The sequence below is a fragment of the Folsomia candida genome, unplaced genomic scaffold, assembly GCF_002217175.1.
Source record: "Folsomia candida strain VU population unplaced genomic scaffold, ASM221717v1 Fcan01_Sc003, whole genome shotgun sequence".
Lineage (NCBI taxonomy): Eukaryota > Metazoa > Arthropoda > Collembola > Entomobryomorpha > Isotomidae > Folsomia > Folsomia candida.
The window spans coordinates 14,113,652-14,129,534 of record NW_019091195.1 but is presented as its reverse complement, the minus strand read 5'-3'; the positions used below and the strand labels follow the sequence as shown (position 1 = coordinate 14,129,534).

Here is a 15,883-nt window from a genome sequence, read left to right as displayed (position 1 = left end):
CTCAAATTCCTCCATTCACCCTTCCGTCGTCTCAATTCTCAAAATGCCCTCGACTGGTTTTAGTAAAAGTGACAAGCATTCCACATTTGGGTATCACATCTTGAGCATTTATTGCACAAATTCGGTCATATTTAAAATACATACAACAAAATGGAAACAACGCACACGTGATTCATGTACACGACTAAAGTACTTATTATCCTAGTTATAACGTAGTTATTATCTATGTATACTGGCTAAATGTTAAAATAAAGATTCATTGTTAGTGTAATATAATTGAATTTGTTGCAATAACGATTGTCCTCATTTTATACTGAATCTTACAAAAATATTTTTTTAACTAAACGGTTTTGTCAATTAGAAAGAATAATAATAATTATTATTACTATTGATTTATGGCAACATGAATTTCATTCAGGCTAATAATTAAAATTCTACCTATGCAGCATTTCAAACAAATATTTTGCCCTTAAATCGAATAAAGAACCGGATTTACTAGCTCTTTATTCTTTGTATTGCTACTACACACATGTTTTGAAATATGCAATACTATAAGTCTCACATACAACATTACGTACATACGTACGTTAAACTCCACATCAAAATGTAAGGCAATGGGGTAAACTATTAAATAAATATGATCATACATGCACAAGTAACATTGGTTCTTTTTTATTAAATTAATATCCTAATAATAAATAATTGCACGTATTATAAATATTTCGTCAGTTGTAAAAATTATCGCACCCATAATTTTCCATTCACTTTAAATCTATTATTTGTATTGATATAGTCGACACAACAATTCTTTTTGTGTACAACAATAAATCCACTCAACGACACGACATACATAAGACTACCAGTCACTTAATTCGGAAATTATTTAGCTCATTGTTCATATTTCATCTTCCAACTGCTTAGAACACAAATTATTAAAAAAACATACAAGAAAAAGTTTAGAAAAATAAATAATCTTGACGCGCATGAAACACATTACAACACAATATAAGCACTCAATCATGGTGAAATGATTTGAAAGGCAAAAGAAAATAAATATATTTATGTATTGTTCTTTCAGCATTTCTAGTCTGAAGACTTTGTGAACCAAGAGTGTAAAAGTTGCATGGGGTCGAATTCTTGGAGAGGCGATTTGGTCGTTGTTGTGGAGGAGGAGGGACTAGGTGTGGATGTGGCTGCTGCTTTCTCGACGGATGACGCCGTAGGCGAGCCCTCAGCCACCTTGTCGAAAGTTAAAAGTTGTGAATTGTCGCCAATGAATTGTGGCTTGTACTCCTTCACTTTACTCCTCCCTGCAGTAATCACGACGATTTCGCCACTGCCATTCATCTCCTTGGCCAGCGACGAGCTCGAAGAAGACGAGGAGTACTTCCCGAAGGGACTGTTGGAAGCATTCTTATTTTTACGGGCGTAAACTGGGGTAGGCTTCTTCTTGTAGGCTGGCATTGTTGGCAGTTTGGGGAATTTTGTTGGTTTTTGGGTACTCGTCGTAGTTGGAGAGGTTGTAGAGGTAGCTCGTGCAGTCGTTGTTGATTTTGTCTCAGGTGTTCGGGGGGAGGACGTCGTGGTGGTGCGTCTTGTTGGAGCTTTTGTTGGGATTTGAATACGATCTTTTGACACAGAGACGGAAATGGATGTGGATGTCTTGAACAGGGACGACTCATCCGACATGGGATGCTTCACTGCATTATTGAAAACTGGACGAGGTTTGACACCACCACCAAGACCAGACTGAGTGGATCCACTACTTGGAATTTCAATTACTGTGGCAGGGATCTCATTTTCAGGCTCAATTTCGGGTGAAGAGTCTTCATGATTCTCATCGTGGTCGTCCTCGTCGTCATCATCATCATCATTTTCAACATGTTTGACAGAGTCGAGGATGTTGAATGAATTTGGAAAGATAGGGGCGGCTGGCACCATGTCAAGTTTATCAAGGTCTGATGATTTGTTGGAATCTGACTGCTTCTTGCTTGGCGGAGTGGAGGACGACGACGTAGTTGTTGGCGTGCTTGGAGTGCTTGAAGGCTTCTTCTTTTCATTCTTGATCACTTTCTCAATGTTTTCACTCTCCTCCGTACTTTCGTCAAACTCTTCCTGCTCCTCGTCATGTTGGTGGTGACGATGGTTTTTGTGTCCACCCTGGTAGTCGGTAGGCTCGAGACTTTCGGTGGGTATATTAGGTTTGCCTACCGAGTTGTGGGTGGTGGTGATGGTGGAAGCTGTGGTTTTGACAGCATGGAGTACCGTTGGTTTCTTGGTGCTGGTGGGTGTGGTTGCTGGTGCTCCTACGGCTGCGGGCACCAGTGGAGGAGACATGCTATTTAGAGAGCTCCACTGAGGTGAGGATGTGGTGGGTCCTCGGAATGAATGTCCTACAACAGTAAAGAGGTATTCCTTATTTCTTGACACGGTATTAGGTTTAGGTTTAGGTTTAGCAGCCTTGAATTCATCATTCCAACTCGCTTCACTCGAAGCAACATTTTCCACACTTCCGCCGCCGACAAACACATCGTCACCTGCTGCTTTCTCCTTATTTAATTCTGTGGAGGTAGTTGTAGTACCTTGAGGACCGGGATGTGGGTGGTGTCGTGGAGGAAGGCCAAAGGGTGGAGGTGGTCCTGGTCGACGTGAGGATATCACATCATTTGGCCGGAAGTAGACCATGTTTGGAATTCGTGGAAAAATATCTGCCTCGTCGTGGAAGACTTGGTTGTGATGGTGGTGATGATACGGCAATGATTGCTGCTGTTGACTGCTGGGATGTCGTTGATAAGGACCTCCAGGATGTTGCTGTCTTTGACCTTGGTATTGGAAGGGCCGTTTTTGATGCGATCGTTGCTTATGTGCCAACATTTTCCAGAGGGATGGGCGAGTGCTAAACCCTGGGGGTGGAGGTCTGTTGGGGAATGGGGACGCAGCTGGCAGAGTATTCGATCTGGCAGTCGTGCGTCTGTTTTGGCCTTCAGAATGGAATCTAACACGTTCCATAGAAGGTGGAGCATAGTCGAAGGTGGGGTCACCAATGGGCGAGTTGAAGTCCAGTGGTCTCCAAGCAGGAAACGGCGTGCTGCTCAGTTGATGATGTCGTGGGGTGGTCCCCGGATCTAGAAAAACAAATTAGAGATTTATTACTAATTATATTTTTAAGCGATAGCCTAACCTAGCCCAACAGCCTCCTTTGCCTATTCGGACATGGTTTAAATGATGTCCAAGTAATAAACATCCAATATAATTTCCTGACATTGTAGAAAATAAAATCTAACCTAAAAACCTAAAATCTAAATTAAATAATCCCTTGTACATAACCATACACATATTTTGCCCTCAAAATGCACAAACTGATATTCCGCATATATTATTTAAAATAAACCGGTTAAACCAAAGTTTCAATTAATTATATGCTAATTTGCAAAAACTTATTTGTACAAACTTATGAATTTTACCATCAGTTCCTAAATAATATTTCACCAGGTCACGCACTTGCATAAATGAGCATTAAAACTTGAGTGAAAGTGACTTGTAAAAAACTGGCTGCCAAGAAGAGTGGTGTATGTAAAACTCTCCGCATGAGAACAAACCAGTGTGAGACAGGAAGTTGGCTAGCGTTCACATTCAGTGCCAATCCAAATATTATTTTTATTATTATTATCAAAGTTGCTAATAAGATCTAATGAAATAACAATCAATCCCACTTTGTGACAGTCAACCCAAATTTTATGACAACAGACTAACTGGCTGTAAATATTTTCGTGAGACACTCATGATAACATTTATAAATACACAGGCAAGGACATGATGATGAGATGCATACATGCCAATCGACCTCTATTCTATTGACCTCTATTCCACCCCGAAATTTGTGCATACACTTTGAGACGCTCAATTCAGTCATTTCACTCTCGCATAGTCTGTTTGTACTGCAAGAATCTGCACAATTTCATTGTCTGCTACTACATTTTACTCCACTCGCTCTCCCACAATCTCATCATATGGCTTTCATTTATCGAACCACAAATTACGAGAGTTCTCATTAACATAAAATTTTGAATCTCTCGTAAACACCCATAATGACAGGTTGAGGTTGTGTTTTTAAACCACGCATGGTCTGCTTCAAACCTGAACAGCACCACGTTGCCCACAGTGTCGTTGTGGGTTGGTGTAATGTGACAGGTCCGTAATTTGTTTACACAATTTTTATACACATGCAATGAATTATTTTCTAAACTGACCAAAAACAGAAGGATTTGCAACTTTTACACTTTAATAGTAACATATTTAGTTACTTTCTATATCAATTTTCCGGCCTGAATTTGTATGTAGAAGTGATGAAAATATAAATCTTGGATACTTTGCTCGTAGTAAGTTCAACCCACTTTCGCTTTCTCATCTTGACTTTAGGAGACTCCTATTTAACTCAATCATATAAACTATGGCGTTAAAAGTTGTATGTTTGGAATTCATGACTTTGTTCTACCAGCCATTGCAAGATTACAACAGATGTGAACGAATTATGTATGATTATGACATTAATAAAAGCTCAGATATTTCTGATGATGCTAGATTTTATAAATTCGAATTTCATTAGTATTCAAGACGTGACAAAAAAGAATGTGTGTCTTACAGTGATGCCCGGTCGGTTGGTGATGGAAATTAGGAACAGTGTCCTGCCTCTCAGTGTTGGGTTGTCTGAAGCGCATGTTCGCCTTGGGTGGCTGGTTGAAGCCAAAGGACGGGAAAGTCCAGGCCGACCTCGCCCTCCTGTAGAGGAAAGAAGGCCAAGGGGTGGGGACGAACAAGTGGGAACCCCGTCTCGAGAAATGGTCAGTAGGGATCATGACTGGCATCATCATCATCTCGTCCAGAGGAGTGTACGACCGTGGAGGCCTCGGTCGATTCCTGCGCACATAGCGCCTATAGATCCCAGCTTGTGTGAAGTGCAAGGAGCAGATTGTGAACAGTGTGAACCACAAGAAGAGACGCATGGTGACGCTGGTTATCGAGAATCCTTCCGGGTCACTAGAACAACCAGACAACAAAAACTTGTCTTTTTCTCTAGGTCAATGTCACAACTTTCTCCTTCGCACCTTCATGTTCACTCACTTGCAACTAGCCAAATGGCCACCCTTGACAGTTAGTTGCCTTCAAGCCAAATATGTACAGCATCATAATAATGATAATAAATAAATGCACATAATAGGAGTCCGCGTACCGTGCTATGGCGTACGTGGTTGGTTTTAGTTAAAAGCAAAAGCTAAAATCCAGTTTTAAAAGAGTTCCTATCATTCAAGCGCGTCCACTAATACCACTGCTTCGTACATGTATTGCAATGCTTCCTCCTCCTCCTTCTCTCGTGACCGAGGCAAACGGGTTTCCGTCCTCTATACAACCACTAACGTTGTTATTATTATTATTGGCAAGCAATTACTCATCAGCATCTATTGCTCTGTAACAATCGAGAGTCAAGTGACCAAAACCGAGGTGATGTGTGCGTGCATGTTTCCACAGTTGATCATACCTCAAGCGTTTTGAATCTCGAATGTCTTAACACTTGTCGCGATAAAGAATGAGACCAGATACATTTTCCTTCTAAGAGACAGAAATGACCAAAGTCGTACATGACTGCATACCATTCTATTCAAGTGCAGTCTTACTCGCTTTCGCTTAATATCGACAAGTAGATGATCTCACAAAAAATCAACTCTGTCGCATCTCACGGCCAACTCCAATAAATATAACGTTCATTCGCCTTTTGGTCAACTTGGCTTTCCTTATTTATGTACATACGCTGCATTTATTATTACTATTATTGAGAGCTGGGAGAATTTAAGAGGCCAATTTACCATTTAGATAAACCTCAAATGACCAATTATTAGCTGATTGACATTTTGAAATCTTGTGGTAAGAATGTTATCGAAGAAAAGCATGGACTTTTAAAAACATAAATTATGCTCCTCAATTGCAACAGAAAATCACAATAAGTCGTTATTATTGAGATAAGAACCATGTCGAACGACTGAACGAGACGTCGTGATTCGATCCTCTTCTGCTGCACACTAAATGTGCATTGGTAAATACAGGGTGGTTAAAATGTCACGCCACAATGGAAAATTTTTCAATGGGAAAAGTCCCTAAATCTCCATTAGTTACAAGATTTGGGATTGAGATTTTTATAAATTATTATCAAAACTGATGACAAAATTCTTAAAATGTTGCATTTTAGAGACAAAATTTCGGTAACTAATGGAAATTTATGGATTTTTCCCATCGAAAAATTTTCCATTGTGGCGTGACATTTTAACCACCCTGTATATGGAGCGATGAATCACATTTTTTCGTGGCCTCTCCTGTGTCAAAGGTCCGACTCAATTTCTACTCTCTCATTGAATGACCTAATAATAGCAAGATTTATTATTTAGGGAACACGAAGATGAGTTTCGAAATGTGCCATTCTCTTCTCCGTTCCCATCTTTATGTATGCAAGGGATGAAAGGGAGCATGATTTATTTGGACAATTTATTCCAGTCGTTTTGATTTATTTGCCTGATTTGACATTTTTAAGTGCATACATACTCCACTACTTTTCAGTCCGTAGTACGAAGAACCGGAAAGTAATGCATGGATGTGATTGAATTTGAGCAAACATTCTACGAGGATTTTGGTACTAAATTTCATCCACTACAAAATTTATGTTTAAATTTTTCCGCAAGCCTTTAAACCCAAAATTTAATGATGTGTACTTTCATCATATTATAGTCTCTTTTTATGGTACTAAAATGAAGAAAAATTGCTCCTTACACAAAATATAGAGTTAGAACCCTTGATCGTGGTGAGACGTTGAGGTTACGCAATTTTGTGCTAATGCTTAAAGGAACTCAATTTCACACTAAATTATATCTTACATATTAGAAACTGTACCTTTAATTATATAAATCATAAACATAAATTGCAATGTATAAACTTTTACATCCACAAAATTAGAAATATTCAAAAAATGCTGTCCCTTTGTGCTGTTTAAAGAAATCAATATTATATATGCCTCTCTTGAAGGTAGAATATAAATGGTTTGTTTAATGTGTAAAATGTTTACAATCACTTATATTCCCAGAAAAGTGAACAAAGAAATGTTGCAACATTTAACAAAAAAGAAACTTTTCAAGTGAAAGAAGACATGACTCCAGCCACGGCAAGACCACAACCACCCGTCCATCAAAGGACATAAAACTTTCTTCCTGTCAGATTGTTGTTTTTTGTCAGCTTGAGCGTCCCGTTCTTCTGTAGTTGCAGGTACTTGGAAAGAAAAAGAGTAGTGAAGAAATCGAGACATTTTTTATCCTAACCGAGAGAGAAATATTTCTTTGCAGCCCAACCAAAGTCTGCATGTACAAGTTTCATACTATTACGAGAACCATTTTTCATATAGTAATTGACCAATCATGACAATTTTGGCATATGTGCAACGGGTTCGTTTCGATGCTGCAATTATATTGAATTTAGCCATATCGGCTCAAGCATACGTATGTAATGTATGCAGGGTTAGTACGTACGTATGTAAATATAATGCGAACACACTTTTAACGGGTTTCGTTATTTATGGATTGTGTTTAAAAAGTAAAATTGCTGGGTACCTATCATGGAGTAACAAATGTGGGACCAAATAACTAGACACGCTTTGGAAGGGCTGCAGTGGGAGGAGGGATACGAAATTTCCCTAATTCTTTTCCCGAATATTTGCATTTCTTTCGTATCTGTCTCTGACAGCTTGGTATGAATCAACATTCAACTTTCCAACCAATTCCGAGCAACTCAACCGAAAACTGGTTGGTGGTGGAATCAGTAGAGAAAAGCAGGAATGGCATACAACTCTGGAATTCTTCCTTCCCAGGAGCAATTTTTTGCGTCATTTGGTCTCAACTTTGTGTGTTGGTACTTTCAGGCTAAAGGAATAAACGATAAGCAAAACTTTTGCTGCAATTGCCAACCCATCATTCAGGCTGAGGTCTCAATTTGAGCCTCACAAAACGACGACCACAAGCAATATGTTGGCCTGCTTGCACTTTCTCCGATTTACATGTTTTCGTTGTATGACTTGAATGGGGGATTGTTAGTTTCTGTGTGTATGTGTGTGTATGTACCTCGCTAGGTCCCATTGAATTCATCCTCGTGACAAATGCAGAATCTGAACGACTCGTAAATGTTTCATTTGCAAATTGCAAATCACTGCTCAACTTTATGCGTCCATTTTTAATTGAGTTGAAAAAGAGACTTTACATATATGGCACGCATTCACACAGATACTTAACTGTGGGTTACTGATAATTTGCAATGCGAGATATAAATTACAAACCAAACGGAGAGAGATACTTTTGTACACATGACTAATTCTAAATTGGGAGTTGGACGGAGGATTTGCTCAACTAAACAAGTAGCTCACCAACGGATTGAACATTTAATTGGTGTCTCGCACCTACGCAATGCATGTGTATTCAAATTTAGTAGAATCAGAATCAAGGAAGATGTTGTCTTCTTCTTGTATCTCAGAATAGCCCCAGTTTTAATTGATCGACGCAGTCCTACAATTTAACGTGTCCCATCTCACACCATCACGAACAATCCAACTAACAGCACCACCACCACCATCGTTTCAATTAGAGGAACAAAAGGTGTTTCCATCCAACACAGATACCGAATCTAACAAATAAATCAGACCAAATTGGATTGGATACACAAGAGACAAGACTTAAGTAGACTGTAAATGATATCGAGACATTGGAGCCACCATTTTCCCAGGGTGAGAGGCACATAGAAAACGTAATGTCAACGTCAACATTAAAGTTTATTCCTTGTCGCAGCCACCTCTAACAAGAGCAGCAGAAGCGACCATGTTTGCAGATAGCGTCGTTTTCATTAGATGAGGAGGCTAATAAAACAGCAAGAATTCTACTATGTTGCGGGTCCAAGACGACATGTTAGGCTGCTGGGTTTGACGTGTGTGTCTTTGTGTGTCGTCTTCGCTTTTGCAACAATAGATAGCTCACAATGGTGCAGTTGAATTGAATGAAAGTTGGTTTCATGCTCATTTTCATGTCGATGTCAGCTCTCATTTCATTGGGCTCAGTTCAGTTGGTTAAATCAACAAAATAAATCAAACTCTGCATTTACGTATGTATACTGAGACGAGAGAAACGTTAAATAAGCAAACTTTGGGCCACTATTTTGTTATTAAAGGAAAAATGTAAGATGAGTTAGCCAATCTGTGTAGCAAAATGAGAACTACAAACAAGGGTGTAGTACACATTTTTATTCTTTTGCGCGCTTGGAGCACATACAGGAACTAAATTTAATTAAGCTCGTTATTTAACTTGGTTCCATTTTTAAAGCAAATACAAAAATGTTCACTGTTACAAAGGTCTGCACAGTATCATAATCGAATGACACCCGTGAGAATGAAATTGCGAGAATTGTTGACTTTTATGTCTTGCATTATAGCTCCCTAGTTGCCATTGATGGATGTGCGAGGTGGTGGCGAATATTTGGTTCGCATGCATCGAATTGAAAATCTGTGATATCGTTGAGGCGAAGCTGTAAATGCAAATTTGAATCTATCACCTTACTTGCACAATTTAATTTTTCTTCACCAGAACTCCCATGTTTGTTGATGCTTTCTTACTAGCACATACATATCATCTACGACGAGATTATATTTCTGTGTGTGCTGACGAAAATCGAAGGGGTATTAAATTGATATTTATTTACTTCTGTATCAGATACTGGTTACAAGTGTTTTCTTGAATAACTGAATTTTGGGCTCGAATGGAGGTCAGTATATGGGATGGAGTTATACATAAAGCTAAGAAAATAATATTTGTTAACATGACATGCATAGATAGATACACATACAAGATATTTAAAAATAGACTGTGTTTTCTTAATAGAATGATTCGGGGCATGAAAATAATACTTGAAAGCAACATATGTACATTTTCAATACTTACATATACGCACCTTCGTATGTGCATAAGTATATCCTGCTAACGTTGATCAAACAAGAATAATGCTCATATTACTTCCGTCGAAGTAAACCGGAAGCATTGCCCTCTCATTCACTTTGCTGTCTTGGTAAAGAAAGAGAGAGGAAGTGAAAACCGTAAGGTCAACCCTGGACAACGAGAAATTGAAGAAAAACTAAGAAAGAACTTTTCATTTCCATCATTGTATTTGTCATTTCATTTTTGCCAGGCTTTCTTCCCCCTGCACCTCAAATTTCAATTTCGCCTAATCCAGGTATAAGTAGAGCAGGGAGTTCCAGAAAGAATGGGAATTATGAGGCTTCCTGATCTGGCTTAAGTAGAATTTTACGACTTTCCCTTTCAGTGTGACTTTAAAGGCAGGGGTTGGAGGAAGATGAGGAAAGGACAAAGATAACGGACGGCCATAGATTATTGGAATTCCTCAGATTTGTCCTCTGCATGATGCTGCTCCTGCTGCTTGGAAAATTTGTCTTTGTCTCTGACTCTGCTAACTGGTAGTCAGAATTATGGCTTGGTGAATGGTATTGGCATTGAAGGAGTAGATGGAGTTTTGGAATGTTTCTTCCATTCTTCTTCCTTCCTTCCTTCCCCGTTTGATTGCATATTACTCCTCATTCATAAATCTATCATTTCCAAGTTATTACTTTCACTGGAAGGAAAGCCCTTTTCCCAACTCTCTCAGAGTCACCACCACCAGTCACCAGTGTCTACTCGCCCGTTGTTCGTAGTGAAGAGGGACCAAGAAGACGCTTGAGCCCACTTATTCAATAATTTCATTTATGCAAGAAGACAGAGAGAGGAAGACTTGGAATTTTCATTTCAAATGAGCCATTTAAATACTTCATATGCCATCATCATCAGCATGAAGTCATTCCACTTCATCAGATTATTATACCCTCTTCATTTTCATTTGGGCAAACTGGAGGAATGGGATCTAATTCTGCTGCTGCTGCTGCTCCTACTAGAATATCACAACTGACTGCACAAGTCTATATAATAATTCTCTTGAATTTATACTCTCTTAAATATTTTCATGCTTGAAACGGATCTCAGAGCCATACTCACTCAAGCAATTACACATGCTGAAGACGAGGAGAAGAGGTTTCTGAAGACGAGGATGGCAAGAAAGCCCTTTCTGCTCACATCCCATTTCAACGTCCAAATTTATTGTGTAATTTCAACTTTAAATGAGTTCCTCAAGCTGCTACTACAGAGGAGGAGTAGTAGCAAGCAAGCCTCAGTCAGCTTTATTTTCAGAAGAGCAGCAACTTTTTAATCTCTGCATGAATAAGAGAAATGTCTGTGCCGAGGGATCCTCAAATGTCCAAATAGTGCAGGAAATAATGCCGAGACTCGATTATTTTATCACTTTGAAAAGGATTAGTGCCAACTTAACTTTAGCTCACTTTGGCGATAACAACATGAACAGCGATAAGAGATGCGTGATGAAAAAGGAAGATTTCCTCCGACCCTTTATCCCATTTTCCCATCTCTCTCTCTCCCTCCCTCTCGAGAAATGGATAGAGAAAGGAAGACAAAATTAAAATTGAGTAACCCATAAATGGCCTGTCCACTCTAATTTGCATATAAATCACTGATAAAACAAACACCTAATTTTATTACGAGATCTGAGACGGATTCAATGCTTGTTTATACATTGTTCGTCGCTACCCTGCAGCTACAGCAGCATCTTCACCAATTGGATCTCAAATCCTCAGCTCAAATTAGAACTACATCGTGTACACAAGACAAGCATGAAACGACGCAGAGCAGAAACTCAAATTCCTGAACCAAAATTTCCAACCGCAATTTCTCCTTGGCTCTACTACACACAAACAACTTACTTAAGCTTGAAAATAATTTATTTGTGCAAGTATTACTTTGTGGTGTGTAGCAAGAAACGGCAAGTCTCTCTACTCGACCAGCCAGACTAGACGAGAAAGGGAAAGTTGGCCCAGTAGTCGTCACCACAAAAGCTGTAATCATGTTGAGTTATTTTACTATTGAATACAGAATTCCGCTTAAATTAATAAAGTTGAGAGGGTCATTTCTCATGACTCTGCCACTTCCTTGGCTCCAATACATTAGTTTCTACTGCAAGTGTGTGGTGGAACATTACCGTCACTTTTACTTTGCTCAGCTAAAAATACTTTAGACCAATTTCCAAGTGAGAACCACAGACTACGGATGAAGAGGATTTGGAATGGCCAAGAGCCAGCCACCCATTAACACCATGCACCACATACTTGAATATATCACCACCACCCTCTTTCACCCCACCACGACGGCGACAGGACAACACTCTCTACGAAAACCAGTGAACTGCACTGAATTACAGAAGAGGACCAAACTTAAAGACGATCCGCTTTCACCAAAAGTCCAACCAACTTGACCTATCCGTGTTGTATCCCATGATAAATTCTACCATTCCACAGCCTGCCCGAAACTTGAAATGGAAAACGAAAGGCAGAATTTAATTTAGAATTTGGTCGTACACTCAATATCGTTATATGTGTGCTTACTACATCGTGTTATATCTACAAAACCTAGCCCACGAGTCAGTTCATAATAAAAAACGGAGCACTTTAACTTAGCAGTAGTGGTGGTGAAGTCGAGCCCACTTAAACTTGGACACATCGACATCCCTCCCTCTCCACCAAGTCTGCAGTTTTCTCCTTATTTATTACACCATCGCATCCCACGGGCTGCAGAAGGAGCTGTGTACTTTGAGCAAGTGGTGGCATTACATAAGTATTTACACGTAAGTGACTGGCCACGGACTAAGAATACATTTGTTGAAAGAGAATTTTACATGAAGAAAATTGGAAAGTCAAAGGCCACTTCTTCTCCTGCTTGGATTGCCACTGCTTGCACGGATCGAATTGGCTGCGAGAGGAGACTGGTCGAAAAAAAAATCCCTTCCATTTAATTCTTCCCCCAAAATGTTCCATGTTCAGCATTTCTCCATTCTCTCTCTGTTTTACAGTTATAGTGCAGGCGTAGGACTGCATAAGTAAGTTCTGCTTTCTCCACCCATACACACACAGAGAGAGAGAGGAGCAACATATAAATACGAAATCTTGTTAAACATATGTTCCATTTAAAAGGCAGGAAGAGGGTTGTATCCATAAAACTTCATGTCAGATCTAGACATCCTGTCCTAAAACATTATTAACGCGTGCATGGGCATATGTGGGATACGTCTGTGCATGTTCTTCCCTTTGTGCAGGAGGATAAGATAAGATGGCAAGAAGGGGATAACAAAAGCCTCCCTTTTAGTTCCGTGTGGAACAAACGATGACGAGATGGGATCCTAAATCTGAAAATCTTTTCCGAATTAAATGCAGATAGGTCCTCCTCCTCGTAGGCTTTACTTTTCTGCTTTGGATTAGATTTCAAAGTAGCCAAAAAAGAACCGCTTCTTAACAGCAGCGTCTTCGCCAACTGTTGTCTTCACTGCTCACTTGGTCTCTCCAATTTTAGAGTTTTTGGATCAATAAAATGTAATGCGTTCATAAAAATGGAGAATGAAATTGAATAGACAGGAATGCTTGGTTTGGCTGCCGCTATTTATGTACCGATCCTCATGCACACACACACACATACAACAAACAGCAAGAAAGCAGCTACATACATCGGCCTTAAGACGTATAAAGTCAGCCCATTCTTGTGTGTCGAAGCAAAAGAGGGGACTATGAGACTCGGAGAAAGAAAGTGGTTTCCCTTTCAACATTGTGTGTGTCTCTGTTTTGTCAACTTTTACTTACCGTCAAGCCATTGAGGCTGCTCTAACCGAGACATATGCCCTCGCTCTCCTCATCCAGCGATGAGTTTGGCTTTTACTCCAACACTACAGCACAGTTCAAGAGGCAGGGATGAAGACGAAAATAATCGAACCACTCCTATCAGACCTTTTCTAGCCAGCCAGCTAGACACGTACCCAGATACGCATATGTATCAGGGTTACATGACTGAGGAGTGAGTGAGTGTCGTAGGATCAGGGTTTTGAGGTAAGTGAAATTACCATTGTCGTACTTATGAACAAATTTTTCTCCTTCACTGAATATCAAAGCACTTTCAGTCAGGCCATTTTCAAGTGAATGCTTACTTTCCCAAACAAAGTTAGTGGTTATGTATGTCCATATACTCACTATGTATATGCTGTTTGTCCGTATATTCATATGTGGTGTCTAGCTCCCACCTCTGATTTGTTCCTTGTGTTGAGAAAATACAAAAAATTACGCTAACACAAAATCTAAGAGGAAACCTGTTAAAAGGGCCTTTCATGAATATAAAAGTTGCAAAGCAATAGTGAAAGCCATCCTGCTAATTACGTTACTCAACACCACTTGGGAAGTGTGCGCCCAGCATGAAGAGAGGAGTGGAAAGCAAGGCAAATGTAGAATGATTTTGCCTGTGTGCATGTGTATGGATCCACCTCGTGCACTGCTCTGGGTGTTGGAAATATGTGGAAAGAGCGTGGGTGAGGGGTGTGAGATATGGCTTTCATAAGGGACGTTTGACTTTTCCAGAGAAAAGGCCGAAGAGAAAAGTTGATTGAAACTGTCACAGCGAGTGACAAATGAGAGAATATTGCCACTTCCGCCGTTCACTACGGCGACTCCTGGTCCAAAATTCCGCTTACATGTAATAAGTGTGAGTGAGTCCACTTGCTGGAATTGGCACGACTCTTGGTGGTTGACTGCAAGAGGGTTCGAGGGAGAAAGCTACACACTCTCTCTGCAGTCGCCTCGTGTGTGTGTGGGGTCTGCCAAAATGTAAAGCGTAAGCCACAAATTTTAGCGATTCTGAACAAATTACACTTGTCCTCAGCGCTAAAAGCACCACCATCTACTTCTGCTTATGTGCGCCCCACGTATGTATGTACGAACATATACATATGTGCATGATTGGGTTAGAAGGGAATTGATGAAAAGAAGGCGGCTGCCGTTAAGCTAAGCAGGTATCTTAAACAGATGGATATACATAATTCTGAGCAGATATAAGCGGCATGCAAAGTTTTTCTTGTACAGCGGTGAAAAGTCAAGTTTCGGTGTAAAGCAATTTAAAACAAAATTCCAACTAACCTGGTGTTTCGTATACGAATGCGGTGTCGAATTCCAACCAAGACAAAACTTGGACCGTTTCGTCGGTTCGTTAGTTAGGTTAGGAGAGACAAATGGGGTTCTTCCAGGGTCCAATTCGAGAAGAAACTCGATAATGTTATTTATTTATGTAATGTATGTTGATTTAATTTGAAGAACTTTTTTAGCACCCTCTGAAATGCTCGCAAGTCAGTGCAGTACTGCTCCTCGAATAGTTTATCTTTTGCAGAGTTAGCTGCGGGAGAAAGTGGGAAGCGACCACTGGACCAAAATCCGAAACTCAAACAGTAAACGTCACCTCACCACTACTTGCTTCGCAGAAGAAGAAGAAGGAAGGTAATCACTGAACGTGTGTTCCACACAAGATTGGAATTCGTAATCGGAGGAGAAGAATAAGAACGCCTGTCCTCCGTGTTCTTCGTTTACGGACTGATTTCCTATTCAAACGGAATTATTGGGGGCAGCAGACGGTGTTGATGCGTCCTCCTACAAACGCTTGCTCTTTCTGAGAGATTGGGTGGCGTTGAGACTCCTTTTCGTCTCATCTGCCTCACGAATGCCCTGTGCAACATGCTCAATCTCAATCTCGTGCATCTGCGACTTCCCTTTTAGCAAGGTATCTCATCCTCTCATCCTCGTATTTAGTATTGTGTCTCTCATGCAGCGTCTGTTGTGGGTATGTACAGTATGCTGTATTGCTGCGGCATATTCTGCATTGTGGTGATTGGG

At 40.0% G+C, this 15,883-nt stretch overlaps 1 protein-coding gene across 2 annotated transcripts; it reads right to left on the bottom strand.

The window, feature by feature from the left end:
* Window positions 1-85: 85 nt before the first annotated feature.
* LOC110847200 (mucin-5AC) lies at window positions 86-15,676 on the bottom strand. Of its 2 annotated transcripts, XM_022094086.2 has the most exons (4): window positions 15,137-15,675; window positions 4,643-5,037; window positions 2,583-3,125; window positions 86-2,393 (listed from the first exon to the last, which is right to left on the bottom strand). In XM_022094086.2, the coding sequence occupies exons 2-4, from the start codon at window positions 5,001-5,003 to the stop codon at window positions 1,084-1,086; spliced, it is 2,214 nt and encodes a 737-aa protein (XP_021949778.1). In that variant the 5' UTR covers window positions 5,004-5,037; window positions 15,137-15,675; the 3' UTR covers window positions 86-1,083. The 2 variants fall into 2 exon arrangements, with proteins under 2 accessions (XP_021949778.1, XP_021949777.1); XM_022094085.2 differs by having other exon boundaries at window positions 86-3,125; window positions 15,137-15,676.
* Between the last annotated feature and the right edge of the window lie 207 nt (window positions 15,677-15,883).